Source organism: Nymphaea colorata, chromosome 3, assembly GCF_008831285.2.
Source record: "Nymphaea colorata isolate Beijing-Zhang1983 chromosome 3, ASM883128v2, whole genome shotgun sequence".
Lineage (NCBI taxonomy): Eukaryota > Viridiplantae > Streptophyta > Magnoliopsida > Nymphaeales > Nymphaeaceae > Nymphaea > Nymphaea colorata.
The window spans coordinates 3,968,268-3,993,767 of NC_045140.1; the positions used below are offsets into that span (position 1 = coordinate 3,968,268).

The 25,500-nt window shown below is 36.2% G+C and overlaps 1 protein-coding gene across 3 annotated transcripts; it reads left to right on the top strand.

The window, feature by feature from the left end:
• The first annotated feature begins 1,778 nt into the window (after positions 1-1,778).
• LOC116250809 (uncharacterized) lies at positions 1,779-24,357 on the top strand. 3 transcript variants are annotated; one of them, XM_031624747.2, is made up of 14 exons: positions 1,779-1,948; positions 2,046-2,125; positions 2,223-2,334; positions 2,422-2,504; positions 4,189-4,254; positions 7,511-7,611; positions 10,967-11,085; positions 12,673-12,713; positions 15,188-15,276; positions 15,562-15,742; positions 15,848-15,964; positions 17,420-17,464; positions 23,024-23,155; positions 23,756-24,357. In XM_031624747.2, exons 1-14 carry the CDS (start codon positions 1,888-1,890, stop codon positions 23,897-23,899), a joined length of 1,371 nt encoding a protein of 456 aa, XP_031480607.1. In that variant the 5' UTR covers positions 1,779-1,887; the 3' UTR covers positions 23,900-24,357. The 3 variants fall into 3 exon arrangements, with proteins under 3 accessions (XP_031480607.1, XP_049932905.1, XP_031480608.1); XM_050076948.1 differs by having other exon boundaries at positions 15,884-15,964; XM_031624748.2 differs by having other exon boundaries at positions 23,034-23,155; positions 23,756-23,896.
• Positions 24,358-25,500: the final 1,143 nt, after the last annotated feature.

Genomic DNA, 25,500 nt, shown 5'->3' on the forward strand with positions numbered 1-25,500 from the left:
GGTGGAGAGTGTAGGGTTTTGGAACCATACTTAGAGAATCGAAGTATTAGCCATTGTCAGGGGTGGAGCCAGAAATTTTTTATGAGGGGGCCAAATTAAAGTTTCTAAATTTTGCCTAGTGCCGAAATATCATTTTTCAAATTTTTTATATAGGACAAGTGAATTTTTTTAAAACTTACATGTAAATTAAAAAAAAAAAACAGGTGATTTGTTGGGTGCAAATAGTTACATAGTCGACTCTCACTTATGTAAAATGTTTCGTTCAGGTGTTTGTGACAGAATTTCAACTTCAACTCTACAGTTTATCTTATGAATCTGATTCTCACTGTTGACGAAAAATGGGAATCTCCTTATGAGGTTTCATGCACAAATTATGGATATCTTAAGGTCTTTGATTATTATTGTTTCTTTCATCAAGATAGAAGCCACATGCTTGATTTCAAGTATGCCTACCATGAATTTTTAGGATATACTTCCACACATAAAAGGTCATGAATGTCTAAATAAGTCCACATCCCAAATTATTATTTTTATAAATGTAACCTTTGATAAAGCATGCTTTCCTTTTCAAAATTTGATCCTATGCCATTTCAATAGCGGATAAAAATACCAATCTCTGACTCATTTATTCTTGTACCAATTATTCCTTTCTAGCTTTGGTGCTCGGAGGGGTATAACATAGCTGGTTAGGCTCGCAAAACGGTGATTTCGGTCAATCGTCTATTCAATTTTCATGGGCGGATGCACAATGCGCAGTTGATAGGTGTCTTGCTTCCCACCTAGGTCCCAAAGCAGACACTTATTGGCGCTTGTTCGTGTTCATGCTTTTGGCATTTGCGACATGCTTAAATGATCTCATTAGTACCTTTGATGTTAATGCATTAAAAAATGCATGGCCCTTTATGCTTTCAAAAATTGTAAGGTGATTCATGAAAAACAATGTAATTTCTCAAACTAGTTAAATCTTGAAATAAAATATGGTGAAAAACAGTAAGATGGTGGCACAAGGCACTACCTTCAGTTACCTAGCAACAAAATGTTGGGAACTCACCCTCCAACTTGTCTCATGACATAGTTGAGTTGAAAAAAACATCAACCAAGTGTGTAAATATTACTAGTAATATGTTGTACAAGGGCAGACCCAGAAAATTCTAGTTAAGAGGTATTTAGTTATAAAATTTTAAATTTTAAATTTAAAGAGCCCTAATGTGTAAATGAAGAAACTTTCTCTAAAATATCAATATAAAAATACAAATTCTTGTGCATCTATGTGGGCAATTGGGACACAGTGCCCACACTGCTTGGCCCTTGTGTATAGATGGTTGAACTCTCCAGAATTTCTCTTGCAAGTGAAATTTCAAAGGAGGTTGTTTTAGTGTTCAACAAAGGAGGTTGTTTTAGTGTTCAACAAAACGCTTTATGACACACAATAATGGTTGGTGCTAGTATGGGGCGGAGCCAGAAATTTTTCATTAAGAGAAACAAACTATAATTTCAAAAACTTGACAAAAGAGATATAATATAATATGTACATGTGTATTTTTAAACTAATTATGAAAATATTGTCTTCATCTTAAAACTATGAAAATGATATTTTGCGGGCATAGAAGGTGTTTTATGAACTACAAAAAAAAAATTCTAACCATTGATTACTAACTTTTTTTATGCAATTATAGTTGCTAAAATTTGGAAAACTAGTCACTATGGGTTTTCGAATTTTCAGCTATGTATCACGAGTCAATCTCTAGCGCTTGCCTATGTTCTTATTGTTCGCAATGGTAGATTGAGCATTGGTCTCGAGACGGTTTGGGCGCCACCTTGCTTCCGGAGTTTAGTGGGCCAAAAACCAGACGTTCCCCCGATCGATCCAAGCTCCCACGGTTGGAGATGGCGGCTGTGAGGAAGGAGCTTCCTCGTCTTCTTCGCCACGCATGCTCCGGAGAGACGCGTAAGAGTTCATCTCTCTCGTCCTCACCTTCTTACACGCTCGATGCTTTCTTCTGTTTGGTATTGCTCTAGCCTCTCCTCTCGTTTGTTTTTCGCAGTTTGTTTTCCGTGCCGACCGACGGCTCACACTGGAGTCGCTCTCTTCTCCACTCGTATTGCCGGAGACACTCCTGTTCTGGTCGGTCTCTCTCGCTCTGAGTGTGTGTCTGTGTGTGGCTTCTTGAATGAAGTTTTCTTCTTGACTTATTGGGTTGCTCTTTTGCACTTGAGCGAAGGTTAGGGATTACATTAAATCGGCATTATACGATCCTGATCATGGTTACTTCTCCAAAAGGTCGGGCTCCGTGGGCTTGATGCCCAAGAGCATCAAGTTCAACGAATTGGAAGGTATCATTCTCAAGTTCCAATCCAGATAATCTTACTTATGTCGATACTTTATTATGTCCATGTTTTTGGGTATTCTCGTTGGTCCAGGTCGGAGTGATTATCTAAAGCTTCTGGATAAACTTTACAAGGAGAATGACATTGCGTGGTTCACGCCCGTAGAGCTTTTCAAGGTTATGGTCCTTTTCTCTGATCACGTACTTTTGACGGATGAAACCCTTTGGTGGGTCAAAAAATGATTGAAATTGTTCGGTTTGTGATGTGAGGCTGTAATATCTGGGTTGATGCATGTTATGAGAAAATGCCATTCTTTTTTTTTTTTTTTTGGGCTTGTAGTATCTAAAAGTGGAAGGCTTATTACAATGATATATGTACATTTTTGGATCAAAGTGGAAGTCTGGTTAAGTTCCTTGAGCATTTCTTAAGTTTGAATGCATAAATTAATAGGTCTAGTGAGCTTGCAAGACAGTGTCACGGAGATATGAGCTCAACTTCAAGTATTTGTTTGTTCGCTGGAAATGCAATACCTAGGCTAGTTATAAAATCTTAAACATGGAGATAGATGGCAATGTTACTGTCAAACTTCAACTAAACCTTGTATGTCTTCTAACTGTTTCAAGACACTCGGACAAAAGTCATTCATGTCGAGAAAGTTTGATCTTCCTATTTAAGCTGGAGTGCATCTCAAGTTAGAAAGACATAATTACTGCTACTAGATATGTTTTGTTTTTTGTTAGCGCTCAGGTTCCACATTAAGGCCCTTTTTGCTGTTGCATAGCGCTCAGGTTCCACATTAAGGCCCTTTTTGCTGTTGCATTGTTTCTAGTTTTTAGTAACTCAATTGAGTCCTTAAGTTGCCCTTGATATAGTTTTACAAAATGGCGAGGCCTCAGATTTGCTATTCTGAAAGTGTTAGCTCCTCTGTCTTTTCTGCTACAGAACATTAACCCCAAAAAAGCAACACATTTTCAGCAAATTATAATCTTTGATGAAGGTAGAAAGTACTTGCCAAAATGAAGCATTAGATGAAAGCCAATTGGGAGGATTCAAATTCTTGAAAGTGGAGCAACCTTAGCCCGATAAATCCTTGGAAGAGAACAGCATCACAAGACATGCAGAACATAGCACAAAAGTGGAAGAGAAGAAGATGTTAACACTGGCAGAGTGTAAAACAAATGACAAAATTGAAAATAGCAACAACTCCCGACCTTGACCATGATAGAGATCTTGGAAAGGCCTATCCGTGGTGATCTGGAGTAACAGGATGGAACCAGCCCTCTGGAAAAAAAGTTTATTGGATATAGCAGGAAAGCAGGTTAGGTGGTGATCTCTTTCCTGCATGTCAGCCGAACCAAAAAAGTGAATCCTATAGGTCATAAGGGTAGGATCTGGTATTTGGATGTTCTCCTGAAATCCAATCTGGTGATTTGCGTCAACGTTCACATTCACTAAAGGCCTCTCTGAGACGAGCTTGAACCTTTTTCTTGACCTCTCCAAAAATCAGAATGGAAACTAGACCCCATCTCTTCTTCAGCTGCTAGTGATTGGTTGTTCCACTGATAAGTAGCTTAGTTCTTTCTGTTTTTGAGAAACAAAAGGCTAGATTGAGATATAAGTTATGGGCGACATAAGGAGCACTTGGAATGGCATATTTGAACTTGTCGAAGAATAGTACATTAGAACTAGGATGATGCATTAAATTGTTATTGACATGTGGATGCAGAGTTTACTTTGTGTATTTTGAGTTACTATCAATGCGTCTCTGTTGCCTTTGGATTACATTGTGCTTGTGTTTGTTGTAAATTTGTAATCAGATTTTGTTTGAGCAGGTTTTGAATAAATTATTCACTTCTGCAGCCTTGGTATGCTCATGGAATTGCTGAAGCGATACTTCGGACTGCTGACCTTTCAGTCCCTTTGAAAGTAAGATATCTCTTCTTGTTACAGCCATGAAGGTGTTGTTGTAGTATCATGAATGGTTTCCTATATTTTTCTTCGGAACGTTGTTAAGAAACTTCATCATGATATTGTATATTTGTATCTGGCGGTGCTAGAAATCGAACCACACATGGTTAAATTATGAAAATTTTCTAGGATGGTTCAAAAACTGAGTCTCTTTAGACTAGTTAGCATTAACATTGTTAAATAGTTATCAGTCTGGATTGTAGAAGTTATGTGATCCTTTAGGTTAAGGGTGGGTATCGGGCCCGGCCCGGCCCATTTAAATTAAAAAAATATTTTTTAATTATAAAATAACATTTTTTAATATAAAATGTATTTAGTAAGAATAAAAAATATTATTAAAACAAAAAAATTAAAAAAAAAAATATATTTTTAACTTACCGGGCCTAAACGTGTCGGGCCCGGCCCATACCGGGCCGTGTCGGGCCGGCCCGGCTGCGGCCCGGCCCGACGCCCAGCCTTACTGTAGGTGCCTTGGTTATGATTACTAGTTTTTCTTCTAAAGCTTTAAATTCCCTGTGTTTACTGTTATAAGTACTTTGCACATGCAAATGTGCCACTGGTCTGTGTTTCCATGCCTGAAAAGTTTTCAAATCACTAGCACTTAAGTTTTTGAAGGAACTAAGTTGATTGGTGGTTATGTATCACACTTGAAATTTGACTAGTGACATATTTTAATAAACTTGGTCATCTAGAACCCCTGTTGTCCACCTAAATGGAAAATAAGGAAACAAAAAAAAAGGAAAAGGTGATTGTGTCATTCCCTTGTCAAGATAAATATTCTCTAAGGAGTCTAAGCCATTTTTCTTGGTTGTGGCACACATTGACGCCTGTGGGATGAAACTAATAAAACATGATATCTTATGCACAATACTTAGGCAGTGCATGGCTAGGATTTGTGGATTCAGGTATATACTGGCATTGGTTCATAGCTGGACAATTTTGAAAGTGACAAACCTATGGGGAAAAAAGCAATTTTGAAGTTCTAATATCAACTGGGGATGTTTCTCAAGGTTACCTGATTAATTAGGTCTTGGTGTTACTCTTTTATATTGCTTTATTCATCCTTCATTTTCTTTCTTGGGTAGTTGATGCAAGATGGAAGCATAATCAAATCATGTAATTGGATCTAGTTAGGTTTTTTTTGTACTTGTAAACAGATCCAGATCCGCAATCCACCCTTTTCTCTATATAAAGGGATGTGGGTCATTTTGTAAGAGGGAGAGAAAATCAGTTGAAAGAAATGCAAGTTGTTTGTTAGTTTTCTTCTGTTCTTCTTGTTCATTCGATCTTTGCTTGAGTTTTTAGTTACTTTAAACATAGTTTTAGTTTAGTAGTGAATGCAGTTGGATTAAGATTTCTTTAATCTTGATTCTTCTTGCATCAATTGGTATCAGAGCGAGGCTTTGCGAACATGGAAGACCAAGTTCAGCAAACCTTGCTGGCCTTAGCAAGGCAGTAATCTGATTTATCTCATATTAGACAAGGAGTTGCCGCTTTTACGAGAAAAGTGGATGAATTGGAAGTTTCCTTCGATAGATTAATGGACGAATGCAGAGAAATGTTCTGTCTGGCTCTTCAAAACTTGCAAATTAACGCACAAAGCTATCGGGCGATTCCTACAAATGGTATTCCCAATCTCTGTGCATTGGGAGCTGAAGAATTGTCGCAAGGTTACCCTGCGAGAGACACCAGGGCTTTGTGGGGAATCTTGAATGCATCTTTTGAAGGAGTTCCTGCCGGAGGTCCATCGCCGGCAGGTGTAGCAAATCCCACTCCAGGGCTTCCTGCCAGAGCTGCCCTGTTTTCGTCCGGAGGTGGTGGAGAACCTGCCCATCGTCAGGCAGAGGTCACGGCCCGTGTTGGTCTGCTCACCGAAGAACAAATGAAGGCACCATGCCCGGGGAAGCTAGTGTCATCGGTTTCAGCTCCTCCTGGTGCACTAGGTGAGGTGGGGCAGACGTCGCCGGCTGGTGGTGGCGCAGGGAATTTCGCAAGTAGCTCCGCTCAACCAAAGGGGCAGAGTCTGGTGGCGCGTCTGCTCGTCCGCCCTCCGCCCGTCGTTTTATCTTCTGCCGTAGGTCGTGGATCAAGGAAGAGTCGCCCCCCACCGTCGTTCGCCCACCATCATCACGGGTGGGAGGCGGTGGGCGCCCCTCCCAGAGGTGGAAGGGGGAAAATTCCAGCGGCACCTCGAGATGTTTGTGCCGGTTTCTTTTGGGACCGGTTCAAACCAAACCAGGTTTTGGACCCGGTTCGTGTTCTTATCGCCCGATTCACGGGTATAAGAGTTCAGATTTGGATCCAAACCAGTTCTTTCGATCACTTGAGACTGGATTTGAATCAGGAATGCCCTTAGATCATATCCAAGCTTGTGTTTCTTCTCCAAAGCCACCACCTGAGCCGCCACCTTGATCATCTTCAGGAGAAGTGAGCGGACCACCAACTAGGGGAGCGGTTGGTCCTTTTGTTCCGCGGATCCAATTTTGGCAGGATGAAAGATTTAAACTCGTCGAGGGCCACTCTTCTCCAACTAGGGGAGTCTGATGCAAGATGGAAGCATAATCAAATCATGTAATTGGATCTAGTTAGGTTTTTTTTTGTACTTGTAAACAGATCCTGATCTGCAATCCACCCTTTTCTCTATATAAAGGGATATGGGTCATTTTGTAAGAGGGAGAGAAAATCAGTTGAAAGAAATTCAAGTTGTTTGTTAGTTTTCTTATGTTCTTCTTGTTCGTTTGATCTTTGCTTGAGTTTTTAGTTACTTTAAACATAGTTTTAGTTTAGTAGTGATTGCAGTTGGGTTAAGATTTCTTTAATCTTGATTCTTCTTGCATCAGTAGTATTTTTCAGCTTAACATTTACTGGACTGGAACTTCATAAATGTAAATGGCCTTGTTTGCCCTTGTATTAACAACTGCTATTTTCTGCACTAATATTTGTAGGACAAGATTTGAATATTGAGATAAGTTGAATGTGTCCCTTATGCTTGACCGGGTGTTTTTTTTTTCTCTTTTAACTAATTTACTATGGATGCAAAGGAATGAAACTTTGATATCCTATGAGATTCTTTTTCTCTCATTTTTTTTTATTATTCACAAGCTTGATAAATTATTATTCTTATTTTATTTCGTGCTTTCTTTTCTTTTGTGGGTTTTGAACTTTCTTTTCTTGTCAGAGGAGGTTAGTGGTTGATATTTAACTTGTGAACCAGATATATGAAATTGGTGGTGGATCGGGAACATGTGCGAAATGTATCATGGATTACATGATGTTGAATGCGCCATCAAAAGTTTACAGAAATATGAAATATATGTAAGACTGTTTCTGAGAATTTCTCAACTTCAATTATGATGATGATTGACATTTTCTCTTTTTAAGTAGGAAGGAGAAAAAACCATTTTCCTGAACCTGAAGATTTTAGTTTCCTGGCTCTATGTTGATTGAAGGTCAAATAGATAGTTGATGTGGTAACAGACTGAATGCATCTTTTCTCTAAGCATGCAAACAATTTGCTTACTCAGTTGTTTGATAGAATAAGATTATCATTTGAAACATAAGATTTGAAAGTAATTGGTGGTTTCAAACTTTAAATGGAAAAATGATAATTGGAGCATGTATTGTATGTTTTTTTTTTTTTACATTGTTTAGCAACTACTTTCATATCTTCTGCTATTTCTTTTGATCCATCGTCAAATGTTTAACCTGCAACTGTAGCTGTTACGTGTTTTCATCTCGTTTCCAACTAAAAGGAACATGAAAGCAAATTGTCAAACTTGCCTGCTGTATATCATCTTTGACCATTGATGAATGGCGTTTGGCCTTGTCACTGATGCCTTATAGTGAATATTTTTTGGTAAAGAGGAGAGGAATCAATGTGTGTAGATTATGCTGCCTGGATATGCAAGGAGTTTTTATGAGTTTGGGAAATCAACTTATGGTTAATGATTGTTTTTGTCACATCAGAGTATCTGATAAATAGATTCGAGAAGTACCAGACTGATGCGATTCAACCATTGTCTCATAAAACTAGTATTATTTGAGAAAAACGTGTATAATACTCGAGAAATAAGTCAGCTGTATAAAACGGCAATTAGACGCGTCCTTTTTAAACAAACGCCAGAAAATAAAAACCGTAAAAAAACGCATATTATACATATTTTAGGATTTATTAAATGTTTTAAATTTTTTAAAAATTTGCCAAGATTTTCTCAAGATATTCTTGAAATATACAACTTTGCCATATTATACCCAAGAAATTCCTCGCTGTATAATACCCGTACACGATATATATGACAATGGATTCAACTATCTTGATCTAATAAGGAAATGAATCAGGTACATAAGAAACTATCAATGGATGACCTGTTGGTGAGTTAAAATCTAATTAACTGTTGTAGTTTTTAGTTAGTAAGAACAAAGATTTTATCAAGTTTACATGCCTGTTTCTGGAAACTGTCGTGATTGTTTATGTTATGTTGCATATCTGACTATTGGTCTGACTAATACACATTCTGTTACACAGGTTACAACATTGTTAGTAACCACTCCATATATGTTGTTATGCAAGCATTGCAACGAGGTCACATATTTTCCGTACTTTACAGAAGGCCAAGCAGAAGGTTTTTTTACACAATATGTCAAGAACGAATTTCAAATGTTGACTACCTTCTGAAAGGAAAAGTAGAAAATGCTTACATAACAATGTTCATACTCTTAATTTTGTAATGCCAAATAGATTCACAAATGAAAGCAGGCAAGGAAAATAGTGGAAAATACCATATTCTTTTCTATCAATAGTCAATCTAGATGATGGAGCAGAAGTTTACTAGAGTTCTGAAAGTTGCATTTGCATCACAGGATGGAACACCATACTAATGAGGTCTTTAAAAAAAATATACTACAAAGGAAAACCAAAATGCTGCAATGGTACATATGGTTATGTGATATTTTCAGGATATCCAGTTTTGTGATTCTTAAGTTCTGTTGTGTCTTCTGTCTTTTGCTAGTATTATCTATATCTACAAATGTTAATTTCTGTCATTACAAGTTGTAAATTCACGTCAAGTATACAAATGTGAAGTTTGTTAAATCTCAAAACACATGCAGTAAAAAAATCAAATTTCTTCAGTAGTCGTTCTCCATTTGTTTTTTGTGTTTTCTTCTCTAAGTTGGATACTATTTTCTCATCATTTTTCATTTGGATAAAATCAAATTCAATAATCTTCATTGGAGTCCTCTGATATGGAGATCAAGATAGGTAGTGTCACAGCAAGCTTTTGTTCATTTGGACGAATGAAAAGACCATCAAACCAATCGCAAAGTGAAGCATTAGCGCTTTTTAGTCAATCATGCATGCATTGGCTTTTCACTATCACACTCACCTTGCATATAAGATCAAAGCACTTACTTTTAATTGCATCAGGGCTATGCGAGTTGGAAATTGCATTGCTTCTTAATCCTGAACTTATTCAATTTTTGTATTGCATGAACAAATTTCTCTTGTTAATGAAGTGAACTTTTTATGCATTTACATAGGAAGTTGTGATTTTGAAAGCTAATTCATGCTATACGACATTTCTGTATGGAGAATAACTTATAGTTGATAAGCTCTTCCTTTTTTATGGGTTTAGTTCTTGAGACATTGTATCGTTGGAGATAGTCACAATATAATTGATGTGGAGTAAGAATTCTCACCCAATCATGTAACCAGCACTGTTGATATGGTAGTCTTAGGCTTCAGACTCTCAGAGTTTAACACAGTAAAGCATATGGGCACAAGTTATACTTTAAGAAATAGAAAAATGTGGGATGGAAATTGGCTACCTTGAACTATTGAAATTAGGTACTTATGTTTAACAATGGCTCTATTTGATAGCCTGGGGTCAGAGGATGATTCTTCTCCATCAGGATGCTATATAATGAAAACTGTTGTCAAGCATTAGCACGATATGTTTTTTGACGCTAGTATTATAAGGACTCATACATACCACTTGTTTTTCCATGTTTATGTTTGTAAATTCACAAACATTTCGTCAGTGGTCTCTTTATTATGCAATGTGAGCAGCCAGCATCATCATGCACTTTCTATGTTTCTGTAGATTAGTTGTTCAAAAGTTATACCTAGCATGCATATGTCCAATAGCCTCTGTGTGTGAGTGTGTGTGTGTAGATTTACTATTTAAAATATATCAAAGCCATTAACAAAGATTTTATAATGCACTCCCACTGAATTAGATGTAACAGCCTGTTGGACTATCCATTGCATGTGCATACGCATACTAAGAAAAATTAATGGGAAGTTCATCACCATCTAATTGTAGTTTTGCTTGATTAGGCATCATGATTCTATTCTGCAGGTTGTCTGCTATTCAGCATCTTACATGGTTTGGTTGGTTCCTTCATCGGACTTGATAACCAAATCTCAAGCGCTCTGACTTGCTTCACCTATTATTTCTTGGTTACGTTTGCCACTTCAGAAAAAAGTTGTGCAGTTATGCTCTTAGTTTTCCCTAAATGCACGTAGTAGCATGTATGGATTCTTAAAAATACTGAGTATGTTATTTATTTATTTCTTTTTCTTAGCAAAAAATGTCTTCCAGAGGACCACAAGTCATTTTTTAAAATAAGATTTTTTTTTTTTATTGGCGGCAACATCTGAAACTTGCAGATCTGTGGAAATTAGTCCAGCACTTGCAGAGAAGCAGATGGAAACTATTGGTGAAGTGAGGAGTCATTTGTCACATTTTCAAGTTGAATGCCGTGATGCTGCTGATAGAAATGGCTGGGGTATGCTTTGATGTGGCATTTACCAGATTATTTGCAGCGTTTATGTATATAACAGTGTTGTGTATGAGCAAAAACGGTTGGTGCATCTTCTTTCCTAACAGCTCCGCAGCCCTCAAATTTGTTTAGAAAACCTTGTTTCCTATTGCTCTTGCATTGGCAATCGTTGGAGTTGATAGATCCTATAATAGATCACTAATGCTGGTAATGACGCTATCCCTGGGGAGGTGTTGAATATGACAAGAGTAGGAAGATTTTATTGGAGACACACATGTGCTGATAAATTGAGCTGAGGCATATGAAAACATGATTATTTCTGGCTAAAAGTTTCAACAGTCTCATTACCCCCTGATGGTAGTTCCAAGTTTAGGAATGCATGTGCTTTTGACCGTGAGTCATCTTCTTTCTCTGTAGTTCTATCTTCCAATGTCAAAGTTATGTTTTCTACCTAGTCGTTTGAAGAGTTATAATTTTGTTATGAAACGTCAGATGGAGATAGAAGGTTTAATCCTGTCTTGATGCATATTCTTAGCAACCCTTTTTCCTTTATTGATTTTCAGATGATGTCTTTTTGTGTTTCTCATCAGACGTAGTCCATGTTTACAATATTGCCTTTGTGGTGATGTAAACTTGTTTATTGAATGAAGCATGATTTTAAGAGTTTCAACAGTCTCAGTTGCCCTTGTTGGCAGTTCAAACTTTGGGAAAACATGTGATAGCTGCCGGGCTACAAGGTACCTGTGATTCCTTAATCACACTCATGCACCCTTTAACCACTAACAAAATTAGGGTTAACCTCAAACATTCCTGATTTCATTCATGATTTTCTCTCGGGTCACCCAGCCTGCTACATAGGTGTGAGTAAAATCAGTCGGGTTCAATACAGTTAGAACTTCTGTGGACCATATCCAGTGTCTACTAATTATTTTATTCTCTTGCCCTAATGTATGGGCTTATTTACAGCTTTTACCCGTGGAAGCTATCAGCATGTTTCTTTGATTGTAAGTCCTATTCTTTCCATCATTGCATCTTCTAGTGCCAAAGTTATGTTGTCTACTTGCTTGTTTGAACAGCGATTTTTTTTTTAAAGGTCTACAGAAACAAGGTCTAATCCTGGTTTGATGCATAATTCTTATTTACCTTTTTCTTTATTGATTTTTTTGATGATGTATTTTTCTCTTCTGAACCAGATATAGTTCACCTTTACAGTATTGCCTGTGTGCTGAGTTCAAACTTGTTTATAAATGAAACATGATTACCTCAACTTAAAAGTTTCACTTGTCTCAGTTCCCACTGATGGTAGTTCCAAGTCTGGGAAAGCATGAATGTTTGGCCGTCAATCATCTTCTTTCCCTGTCATTACATCTTCTAATACCAATTTTATGTTTTTTACTTGCTTGTTCGAGGCTTGAACAGTTATGATATCTTTAAGATTTCAAACATCAAATGCATATACAAAGTTTAATGCATAGTTCCTTGCAACTTTTTTTTAATTTATTTTCTCATGATGTCTTTTCATCTCTCACCAGATGTAGTCCACATGTACAGTATCACCTATGTGCTGAATTTAAACTTGTTTATCCACTGCAGGAGTAGGGGACCCTCAACCTTGTTGGGTTATAATGCTTGAGGTATCTCTAATGATTGTCCCTGCAACTGATTTGACCTGGATTTGTATCAATACTTAGTTCAGTTAGTTGGCTTCTTTATGGTCTTCTGTGAGGAAACATTTAACAAAATCATCTAGCTGCATTAATTTAACTATGCTGTACGAAACCGATGTTTCTCATTCATACACAATAATGAATAGGATCTAACTTGTAGTCTATGTTGCCCTGCCTGCTATGTATTTTGTATATAAATAATTGGTGAGTTGATGTACGATTCATTTGCAATGCTATTCTCTTTCTGTTTCTCATTATGTGCAAGCTGTGGTCTAAAGGAAGTATCATTTATTTTGTTGTTCTTATCAGTGATAACTGTTCTTTTGGCCTTTTCTGTTTCTTTTTGCAGTAAAGAAATTGTTCTAGTGTTATGAATTCTTGCCATCTTTTTTATGAATTCTTGCTGTGTCTTTTGTAGTTTTAATATGGAATCCCTGATTAATGGGGCTTGTACAACAGCAAGACATGAATGAAGATAGAGATGATGGTGACTCTTCTCCTGAAACATCTCTATTCTTCCTTGTTTCTTCCTCATCTATTGACATGTAAATTATATACATCATAGTGAGAATTCTCCCGAGGCTCAAACTGAATCAGATCATGTAGATAGTCTTTTTTTTTTTCATTTCCTTTCTTTTTTTCCGTCTCTCTTCCTCTTATTTCATTTTCTTCTTCCTCTTGGCTCATCCTGTTCTTGTCATTCCTTCTCTTTTGATCCTTTGGTTGTCATATTATTTTTGTGTCTGGAAAATTTGGCAGTGGACAAAAGGTTTCTGATAGTTACAGATCCACTCATTTGTTGCGTTCCCCTGATTTTTTCTTTTTCTTACCTTCCTTTATCAGTTTTCCTTTATTTGCTTTCTTAAATTCCATTTTCCTTGCCCTCTTTATCAGTTATTCCTTATTTGATGTCTTTCTTACATTTGTTTCCTTCACATTTGTTTTGTCTGCTTAGTTATTTATGCACAGAACATACAGCATACTTTTGATTATAAGAGCCATTAAATGTGTGCCTTATCTAGTATATCATCTCCTGTATGTTGGGTTATGTTAATTTCATTTGCTGGAGGCCTATGTTGCTTGGAAACTCTCAAAACTATGAAATATCCGTGTTAAACATTTTTGGATGCTGACAAGTGACAATGACACGCCTGGGATAACACATCCTCAATGCTGCAATGCTCTTGCCTCTCACACCACATAGCCCGACGCATTGCATCGGGCAGTGTGTTTAATCACATCTGCACAATGCAATCCATCACGTGGCCTTGATTGGATGAAGCTCAAGATGGCCGGACGATTTCAGCTCCTATAAATATATAGCCATTCCTATGACCCTAAACCATCACTAATGCTCATGTGACAACCGTTTTTTAGTGATGAATTTTTAATTTTTAACCATTCGACAACATTTGACACCCGACAACATAGAATTTCTCATATATATATATGTGTGTGTGTGTGTGTGTAGGTTTCTGAAGTTCTTGGAGTTTCTATAAATTAAAGACAAAGAAACATAGGGTCCTTGTAGATTTTGGAGCTATGATACGCAAACTTGTCTACAGGGGTGCTGCACCCATGTCAACATACCCAGACACGGGTGTGGCTATGAAAATGACCTGAAAACAGCTCTAACCATGTTAGGTGCAGTCAATGCACCCAGGGTGATGTTCGTCCATTTTTGCACTCGGCCAAAAAATGATCTAGCCCAAATCTGTCCCAAATATGGGACTTTTTTTTGTTAATGTTGTATAAGGGCAGCAAGGTGGGAACTGGGAAAGGGTCAACTATATCGACCCTTCTCCTTCCCAAGCCCTTCCTTAGACTCATCCCAGTGACATTAGAAAGCAACCATGGAATCCAGTTGCCAACGAGAGTTTTCTGGCAAGAGTCTTCCGGCAACACGGTCAGTCTTATTTTTCATTGTTAGTCTTGCTTTTTCTCTCGTTTTATCCAAGTTTTTTCTTTTCCCTCTCTTTCTACTCCTCTCTTTGCCTTCTATTTTATCCACATTTTTCTTTTTTTTTTCTCTCTCTCTCTCTACCTCTCTCTTTGCCTTGCGCCTATGTGTGCATATGTGCCTCTGTTGTTTTACTTTCTTTTTTTGGAAATGACCATTTGTACGATTCTGCCCTTGTTGTTACTTGTCTGTGCCATATTTATTCTTGTTTATTTATTATTTTTCCCTTTTTTGTTGTTTTATCATATGAATGTTATAATCTTATTGTGAAGTCTGTAGACTGTTCACCTTTCGTTTGATCAGATTTTGTAGAATGAAATACAGACTAGGGTTTCAGATTTTTAAGTCTGTACATCTCTAAGCAAATTTATGAAATGCAGTGTTTTTTCTTTGCTTGTTCTTAAGCTGTCTACAGAGGCTATTAGCTGACATTTAGAGACATTTTTGGATTAAACCAATATTGTTGGAACATTTTTTTCAGGTGCTTGACAATCTTCCACATGATCTTATATATTCTAAGGACCAAGCTTCTTCATGGTTGGAAGTCTGGCTTGAAAAGCAGGCAGACAGGTTTTTTTCTCCAAAATGCACCAAATCCCTTGTCTGTGCTATATTTCCACAAAATTGCAGCCCTTAAACCTAATCCAAGTACCTGGCGATGCTTGCTTTTTCTTGGATGTTTGTTACACTCCTGTTGATCTTGTTTCAAAGTCTTAACTATTTAAATGAAACTTTGACAAATTTTGAGGTGTGTGAATGTCTTTTAGTAGTTACTTGTTTATAAAGATTCTTTGTTAACTCAATTTTGCTCATTACAAGTTTTTTTTTTTTCCTTTTTTGACCATCAAATGCTAGATTATCTCTCTTGGAGCAATTTAAGCCATTGCAAGATCCATTGATCATGCGTTGCATTGACATTGTGAACATGAACAAAAAACCAAGTTATTTAGGAGCTAGATTCAACTCGGCAGCTGCAAGCATTTTCTCAAAGATGTTCCCGAAGCCTCAAAAAGCTTGGATGCCAACTGGCTGTTTGGTATTCTGAAATGAGCTTGTAAAATCTTGTATTTTGTGTTTTCTTGTTTTCTTCTTGATCTTTTGTCAATAATTAATGTACATGAATTTTAAATTGTCAATTCAGAAACTCTTTGATTCCTTACATTGGGCATTGCCAAAGATGTCGCTGATTGCTTCTGACTTCAGCTACCTTCCAGATGTGAAAATATCTGGTGAGAGGGCTCCTTTGGTGTCAGTGAAGGTAGTAAACTGAATTTTCCTTGAAAGCAAATGGTTCGAGTCCTATGGAATTTGTTTTTGATTCCTTCATCTTGCATCATTTTTAATTGTCATCTAGTAATTTGAGCCACCATCTGGAAATTGGAGCTCTTTGGTTGACTTTTCAGCTGCAATTTTTTGCATTTTGTGTTCTTGTTGCTGGTCTCATCTGAACCTGAGTGAACATATTTAGCTCAAATATTTTTATTGACATGCATGTGAATTTGCTACTTCCCCTATCTCTCGGCTTAACATGCATGCATGCCTGCATATGAGTAATCACATAGAAGTAGTTCAAAGTCAAGGACAAGGTAATAGGAAGAAAGAGACTTGTGTTTAGAAGAGAGATTGAATCCCTGCAAGCTACTTAGTATGTACAATGAGAAGGAAATATGCACCACATAAAGGAAAAAAGATGAATTTGGCTTTAAAGCCAGAAATGAATGAATTATGATTTGAAAAAGACATCAGATATCATTGTGAATGATGTAGACCCGATATATATATATATATATATATATATATATATATATATATATATATATATATATATATATGGGATTATTGGATTTGTCTGGCCTCTCACAGCATGCACCCCTTATGCGTGCATGCCTGAAAGGAGGCTGCCAAATGAAAAACATTGGGCAGGCTTGATGGGAGGGGATCCCTCCTGGCCAGAGGGATCCACCTTCTCTCTCTCTCTATGAGTCTATATATATATGTGTGTTTGTGTGTGTGTCTGTATGTATGTATAATATATGTATGCCTTGCATGCATATATGTATGTATATGTTGGACAAATATGCCAACTTATGCTGCCAATGCAAAAGGTACATGACATAAACAAAAGGCATTTTATTTTCAATGTTTCATTATGTATATTTATATAATGAACAAATGCAGTAGCATTGCATATTAAGGTGATGTATTTAGAAACAATTTAGTATAGCTACTATTCTTTAGTATCTGAAATGAGTTCAAATTTTGGCATAGTTGTTATACTTATGATAGTGCGTGATTATCTGCAGTAGGAAGCACATATTTTCTTCTTTATTTTTTGTATGATGGGACTTTCCTGCCTTTGAAAATTCAGCAATACCTTTGATCCTTTTTGGTTTTCATTATTTCACCAATCCACTTATTCAGGATTTTCAGGAGTTTTTCTTGAGTTATTCCTTTGCATGTTTTATATTCAAGTGTACATTCACCTTATATGTCTGCATTCTTGTATACTATGCATGATCTGTATAAATGTAACATGTCCATGCTTTTGGATCATGTGAGGATAAGTCGCTACAGTGTGATAGTATTATCTAGGTTACATTGCAGATAGCCTAGCAGAAAATTTGAATGCAGATACATCGGATCAAGATACATTTTGATGCTGGCTGGTTTATGCTTGCCATTTATATTTATATTGCGTTTGTCATTCTTGCAGAGAGATGGTCACACGACAGATTGTAGCAGCTATTTAGATGCAATGGTTTGTGTTTTCCTCTAGTTACTACTCATCCCTTATCATAGTGATGCTTGTTTCTCAAGTGTATGTTTGATCTTCTTTGAAGGCAATAACAGGTGAAAATAACATGCGAGTGATGTGACATAAATTCTGAATGTTGAACAACACTTTGGTCAATGTGATTGTCTTTTTCCTCTCTTTGTCTCTGACTCTCTCTCTTGTTCCCACCTCCCTCTCCATTTTTTCCCTTTTTCCCTCATTTTCTCCACTCCAGTCATGAATGTCACCTCCCCTCTCCAGTCCCATGCAACACTATAATCAGAGCTAAAACAGCATAGAATAATCAAGAAAAAAGTCACTTGAAAGTGCTTACACCGTCCACCAAGATTCCACACACAGGAACCTCTCGAATCTGATCGGAAACTGAATCTGTTACTGAAGGTAAACACCTTACAAAGAAGGCACAAGTGTCATACATAAAAGAGGGGCCCTTATCCCATATGTACATATATATATATATATATATATATATATATATATATATATATATATAGACCCAAAAGTAAAAGAGGAGAAGGAGCTAGCTATTGGGGCTGCTCCCAGTGGCTAGTTATCAGCCAAGAGCTGGTTCCAACTGCCTATATTTAAAAACAATCTTTATTTTATTCTATTTAGAAATTTAAAAATTAACTACACTCTATTTTCATGTGCCCTTAAAATGCACTGTCCTTTAAAAAGGATGACCAGATTGTTTATATTTTAAAGGGGCTTTATTTTATTCAATTTAAAATTTTAAAAATAAGCTACATTCTATTTCTATGTGCCCTTAAAATGCACCCAACACTCACATTCAATTTAAAATGCATCAAGCAAGCAAAAGACCTTTGAAAAACTTAATTTTCAATAGAAAAATAAACATATAGCATTGTTATATATATATATATATAGCCACATCTCCACACTCAAATTTTCTGAGATGTGCTACATCGGCACCCACATTGACAGCTGCGCCGGCACTGGCACACACCTATGTAACATAGATCTTCAATAAGAATTCCCATGTCTTTTAGAAAATTGTTCGACCAAACAATCTTCGTACATAGTCGTTATAGCACAAAATTCATCTCATGTTAAGGATAAAGAAATTTGCTTTGCTTCTTGCAACTCCAAGATGTTAGCGAATCACCTAAAAACTCACAATCGTGGAGTGCCTATTACTAGAATCAAGCGAATCACCTAAAAACTCACAATCGTGGAGTGCCATTACTAGAATCATCACCCCAATCAACATCAGTTTTGACAATCATATTCAAACTAGAAGATGGGAATAGAAATAGTCCTTTAGAAATTGTGATTTTGACCATGTCGTACGGGTGCGTCTAAACAGCTCCTAGACACCTGTATCAAGTTGTCAACACAACACGAGTGCTGGTCCTGGTGTTGTCATATTGTTGAACATACCCTTAGACATCAATCTAGCCTTGTACATCTCAAGTGAGCCATCACCCTTAGTTTTTACCTTATGCACCCATCAACAATCCATAGCCTTTTTCCATATAGGAAGAAAAAGAATTTTATTTCAAGGGCTTCAAGTTCATTACCCATGATATCTAATCAGTGTTTTTGATTTTGAGCTTCATGATAAGATCTGTTGCATCATAAGAACAAATGCCCAACAAACACACCTTTGGCCTAGGAGACAATGATTCATAGGAGATAAATTTTTGTGGTGGTTTATTAGCTCTTTGAGATCTCCAAATAATTGACTGAGGTTAGTAACTTCTTGGGATGAACATGTACTTTTCTATAAACTATTATATCTCTTGATGGCCCATCATCAAGTAGATTTGTACCATGTCCATTCAAAAATTCGTATTCATCATCATATAATGAATGCAAATTATCATTATCATCATCATCATCGTCCTTAGTCTATAGAAAGCATAATCGTTCCTATGTTTAGATTTATTTTCATTAAACCCGTTCCCTTCTTAAAAAAGTACCATATTTCTTGGAACATATACCTTATCTTTTAGAATATCATAACATTGTGCTTTTGTATTACGGAAGAACCATTGAAAACACATTTTATTGCTTCAATTAAAAGTTATCATTATTGTCATTCAAAATGTAACATCTGCAACAAAAAACTTTTAAGGCAATTGTAGTTCAGTTCTAAATTAAAAAGTCTTTGAGGTGAAGAAATTTTTCCAAAACCTTAGAAGACATTTTATTTGTTAAGTAAATAGATGTAAGAGCAGTTTCTACCCAAAAATTGTCAGGAACATTTTTAGATATGAGAAGAGCTTTTGTTGTTTCTAATGTATGTCTATGTTTTCTTTCGGAGATCTTATTTTGTTAAGGAGCTTTGCAACAAGACTTTTGATGTACAATTCCTTTTTTATTTTACAAAGTTTTTTTCATTACATAGGAATTCTCCTCTTGAATCACTTCTAACAATCTTAATGCTAGTTTTAAATCGAGTTTTAACCAGATTGTAGATTGTTCTAAGTGCAAGAAGACTTCTGACTTATATTTGAGAAAATAAATCGAAACGTATTTAGAGTAGTCATCAGTAAAAAAGAACATAATATGAGAAAATAAATCGGAACATATCTAGAACATTGTCAACAAAAATAACATAATATGACAAACCACTTTTAGACATAATGAGGGCATGTCTTCTTACATCCCAATGCACTAGTTCAAAGGGGCTTTTGTGATTGAAGTTCTATTATTAAAAGGTAAAGCATTTTTATTTAACCTTTCACAATCATCACAAGAAACTGTTTATGTATATTTGTCTTCCAAAAAGGGGATACAAGTCATTTTTCATAAACTTGAATGTCTGTTTTTTATGGCAAATTCAAATATAATTTTTCTTAAGGGCACTACAAGTAGGTTGTGAAAGAACCAAGAAATGAACGTAATAAAGATAATTTCTTTTAGAACCTTCCTCAATGGTCTTCTTGAAAAGTTGATCCTGTATAAAAAATTAATCTTGTGAGGAAACAACATCACATCCATGGTCAGTTTTTTAAGAAACAAATAAGGTATTCAAATTAAGTTGGAGAATAAATCTAACTTTTGGTACTTTGAATTTTTTGAATTATAGTTTTGGTCAAGATTTAGTACAAACTCAATTTTGAGGGGAGTTCCGTTGCTTGTTTTGACCAAACGGCATGACTTTTCGTTAGTGCATTTTGTTAGTATAGAACCATAGGAGTCATATGAAATGAAGCTCCGAATCAAGTATCCGAGAGTACTGAAGGAAGTTGAGGCAGCGGTTGTTCCCGAAATTGGAGTAGCTCCATCCTTCAGTAATGGTTGAAGTGCATCACTATCAAGCTTGTCAAGATCAAAAGAATTACTTTCTTCACATAACACCAGCCATAATTTTTCTCTTGTCAACTTTCTTTAATTTAGGACACTTTGGTTTTATATGTCCCTCCTCTACGCTGAAAGAACTAAACCTTTTGTTTCCTTCTTCATAGAGCGACTGAAATGAGAAGGTCTATAGGGTTTCACATGAACACCCGCTCTTGAAGTAGCAAGCATACTTTCTTTCTTTTCTCTATAGAAGTTCAATTTATTTTCTTCTGCTTGCAGCTCCGGTATGGCTTCAGTCATTGAAGGTGTTTTGTTTGTATGGATCAATGACGTTTGAGTTCGTTGAATTCGAGCCTTCGTCCTATAATGAACTTGCAACATTTCTCTCTTCAGATTTGCTTTAGTCTTAGAGCTATGTCTCTATCATCTGTTCGTTCAGGTTAAACATAGCAAATTCATCCCACAAATGGTCAGCTTTTCCTACATAACCCTTAATAGTTATGTTTCCCTGCTGGAAATTAGCTATTTTGACTTGGAGATTGCACGTGTACTACATCTTTCATAGTGAGTTTTCCTTGGAACTCCCAAGCCTTATTTGCATAATTGTGTTTAGCTATTTGACCCATAGTTGAGACATCAACACAAACAAGAATTAAAGCTATGACTTTATGATGAATCACTTTTTATTCATTCCATTTTTTCTCATATTCAACTACGACCTTGTGTTTTTCAACTCCTTTTAGTTCATAGCTTTTTCCATCTATGATCTTGGTTAAGACTAGTTGAGGTTCCTTTTTGAAACCATTAATAAGTCTTCACAATTCTTATGAAATGTTCCATAATTTTAGCCCATTGAACATAGTTGGTTTTAGAGAGTTTAAGAAGAGACATAGAAGTAAGTCTATTATCTATGAAGTGTACCTTATTTTTATTGCCAAAAGGGTCTTTCTTTAAGTCAATGGAACAACAACATGCAAGCACCACCATGAATAAAGTATATTGAAAAGGAACATGCCCTTGAAGAAATTGATGAAAAGGAAGCTGGATGGTTTGCTGCAGTTGATGAAAAGCTTGTCCAGCTATCAGCAATCACAGATTTTGAAACAGCTGGAATCAATCTCGCCCAGCAGTTCACACTGTACTTTCACCAAACAGTTGGTGAGTAAGGAAAAATACTGAACACCAAGAGAGTTCTCATAGAGCTTATCTTGAAGAACCTGAACACACCTCCAACCGTGTGACCCTTGTCCCATATATATAGAGACCCAAGAGTAGGAGAGGAAATGGAACTAGCTATTTGGGCTACTCCCAAGGGCTAGAAAGCTATGGGTTGTCGACTGGCAGCTAGTACCAACTACCAAACAATAAGAAAATATAGAAAAATTTTAAAAATAGAAAATTAAAAAACAGAAAAATACATACAAGGAACATATGTACAAGCCACAGTAATTGGTATATATATGATTTCTGTGTGTGTGTGTGTGTGTGTACAAATCTTATTATACCAATTACTAAGCATATCCACATATGCATAGGAATTGAGATATACGGTACAGTACACACACACACACACAAGTATTTACATATAGCCTAACAAACAACCCTCTTGTCTTCTCTCTCTCTCTCTCTTGGTTTGGGTTGCTTCCATGTCATTCTTTAATAAGACGACCAAGGTTGTCCTTTGAAAAGAATGACCAGGGTTGTCCTTCAAAAAGAATGACCATGGTTTTGACCTTTTAGTATGTGTGTTAGAAAAACTTTTATATTAATATAAGATTATTTAACACAAAATTTGTTTATAAATGAGGACATGTATAGCTATTAATCAGTTAATTAATTATATAACAGAATATATATATATATATTGCTGCACCTGCATCCAAACTTTTTTTGGAAACTGCCATACCTGCTCCAGTGCTCCCAAGTTTTCTTTTGAAAACTGTCGTATTCACACCCGCACCCTACACATGTGTGACAGTTAAAATATCTATCAGTTATCAGTTAATAGTTAGCTCTGCATGAAAACTGCTTCATTACAGAATGAAATATAAGTATGTTTTTCTTCCTTTTTAAGAGGGATATATATCATGACAATTGTACTTTTCAGTTTTTGTCTTCCTCCTTTTTCTCTATTGTCTAGGAAAGCATTTACCATTGCATTTTTGTTTATCTTCCAGTGACATCATGTTAAGCACAATTTTATCTTTTCAGGATATTTTGCATGCAAAATAGTGATTTTTGTACCACTTCCAGGGGCATGCAGATATTTTCTTTCCCACAGATTTTTGGCTATTGGAACTCATTGATCACCATTGTGCTCAAGGACAGAGTCTGCGAACTGGGGATGGTCCAGCACGAAAAATAAAACAAAGGCGGACAGTTATAGTAAGTGCATTACTTGTCTAATTGATTTCTCATCAATGTTCTTCAAATTCTGTGTTGGTCTGTGCAAAACCAAGCCACGATACAGATGAATCTTAACTATTTACTTTTCTTTACAATGTTTCCATTTTTTGGCCAATTTGATTAAACCATTTTTAAAAGAAATGACTTTTTTTTGTTTTGTTTTCATTTGTCATTTGTCTAGGATCCTGACTTTTTACTTCCTTTGTGATCTTTCTCATAGGCTTTTCCCTTTTCCCTAGGAACATTATATATGAACGGAATATTACTTGTTTTTTATTTTTTCCTTTCCTTTTTTTGTGTGTTAATTATATATATATATATATATATATATATATATATATATATATTATCCTTCTTAAGATTTATATTCTTTTCAATTTCTTTCTTAATTTGATGTTGAATTTGTTTTTTAGTTTCTTATTTTACCTTGTAATACATTTTGTCCATTTTGTCATCTTTTTTTAGTTTAATGACCAACCCGATTCTCTCTCGACCGTTGATCAGACATTTGAATAATCAAACTTCCTATGCTTGTGAATTATGTGGATTTTAGCTCAGGTTTACCATTGCATTGTGTAGCTTGATTCTGCTGCTTTTATGGAAGAGTTTGGGCTTCCGTCGAAAACAAGGACTAAGGATGGGTACAATCCACTTCTGGACGATTTCCAGAACACTAAATTTTATTTGAGTGTGCCTACGCATAATGCTAAAAGGATGCTGTAGTTTGTGGTGTATATTTGCTGGCGGCCCAAACATTGCGAGGAAAAACGGCCATCTAGTCCTTGCCGATGAGTATTCTTGGATCATGGTTCACATAACGATGATAAAATTGGGTATAACACTGATGATCTTGACATAATAAATTTTATCCGAGCAACTAACTTGTGAACAGGACATAAAGAGCTTGTTGGTGTTAGATGTCAACTGATGGAGCTTTGCATTCTGTTGCATCAACTTACGTGGTAGTAGTTTTAATATTTTTAATTCATTTTTCTCTGCACTTTGGGTGAATTCTGCAGTCTGTCGTTTCACATGTAAAGCCATATCTAACAGAAAGATTCTTGCTCCATTTCTGCTGTTGATTGCATATTGGAATCGGAATCATGAAGCTTTTTCGTGCATAACAGATTTGTATTTTCTAGTTGTTTTATTGAGCTCATATTGGATGGCGATTTTGAACTAGTGGCCCTTTGTGTGTGCATATTCGGAGTAAAGAATTTCTGACTGTTGGAGCTGCACGCTGTACTTAATCGATTTTCAAACATTCTTCCCTTTCAAAACCTTTGGTGGGATGCTTGGGTAGGGAGTGCATAGAAGGTGTATTGTTTGTTGCTGTTGGTGCTATTATCTTGAACTGCAAAATGGTGGGATCGTGACACTTTAGTTGAAGGGTGTACTCTAACCCACTCACGTGCTTACTTGGAAGAGCTTACTTGAGACATGTACATTTTTTTGCCACTTGGATTTGGTTAGCGATCGGATTTAGCATGTGCTTCGCAAGTGAAGCTAAATCCAATTTTGATTTGTGCTAGCTTGGGTTTGGATTCAGTTTCAAAAGATTAGGTTCAGTACCTGTCCAAAATAAAAGTCCTCTGAACCCGAATGATTGAAGCAACACTGGCTTTTGACCTTTGAAACATCAACGTGTGTGTGTGGAGACACCATATTCTGAGCCTAGAGAGAGAGAGAGAGAGAGAGATAGAAATTGCTGCTTTGTTTAGCTGTTTTTTAGGTCATGAAATTTCAATAATCACATCACAGAAGATTTTTTCCAAGTTGATTATAAGTATCAACTAAAATCAGATTTATTGACATCCCTAACAACCTTATAAGGAGTCCAATTATGTTTGATTACTATTCTTTTTCTTGTTGGACAATTTTAGTGCTGTCGATTTGAATTCTGTACCTTATAGAGCCTGAAAATCCACTCTAGGCCTAAGACATTAAAATGACTTTACGGATGATATCTGGATTTACCGATGACATTTTGTAAAAACTGAAAATGGTATGTTCTAAAATTTATGAAATTCGTGATTAAAATTTTATCTGCACGTTTAAATAAACTAACTTAAGAGCATGAAATGTGTACTCTCAAAGTTTTGGTAGCAGCTTGGAAATTATCTTCTGAAGTGGAAGTGCATAATACTGTGCCGTCTTTAACTTTGATCAGAGATTGGGCAATGCCGTCAAAGAATATCACATTTCACAAAAGAAAGTTGAGCCCCAAAAGGAATAACGTAATGAATCAAAATTCCAAACTTTTTCTATGCCATGGTTGCTCTCTCAAGAAAGTCATATGTTCGGCCTTCGGGCTGCATGTTCGG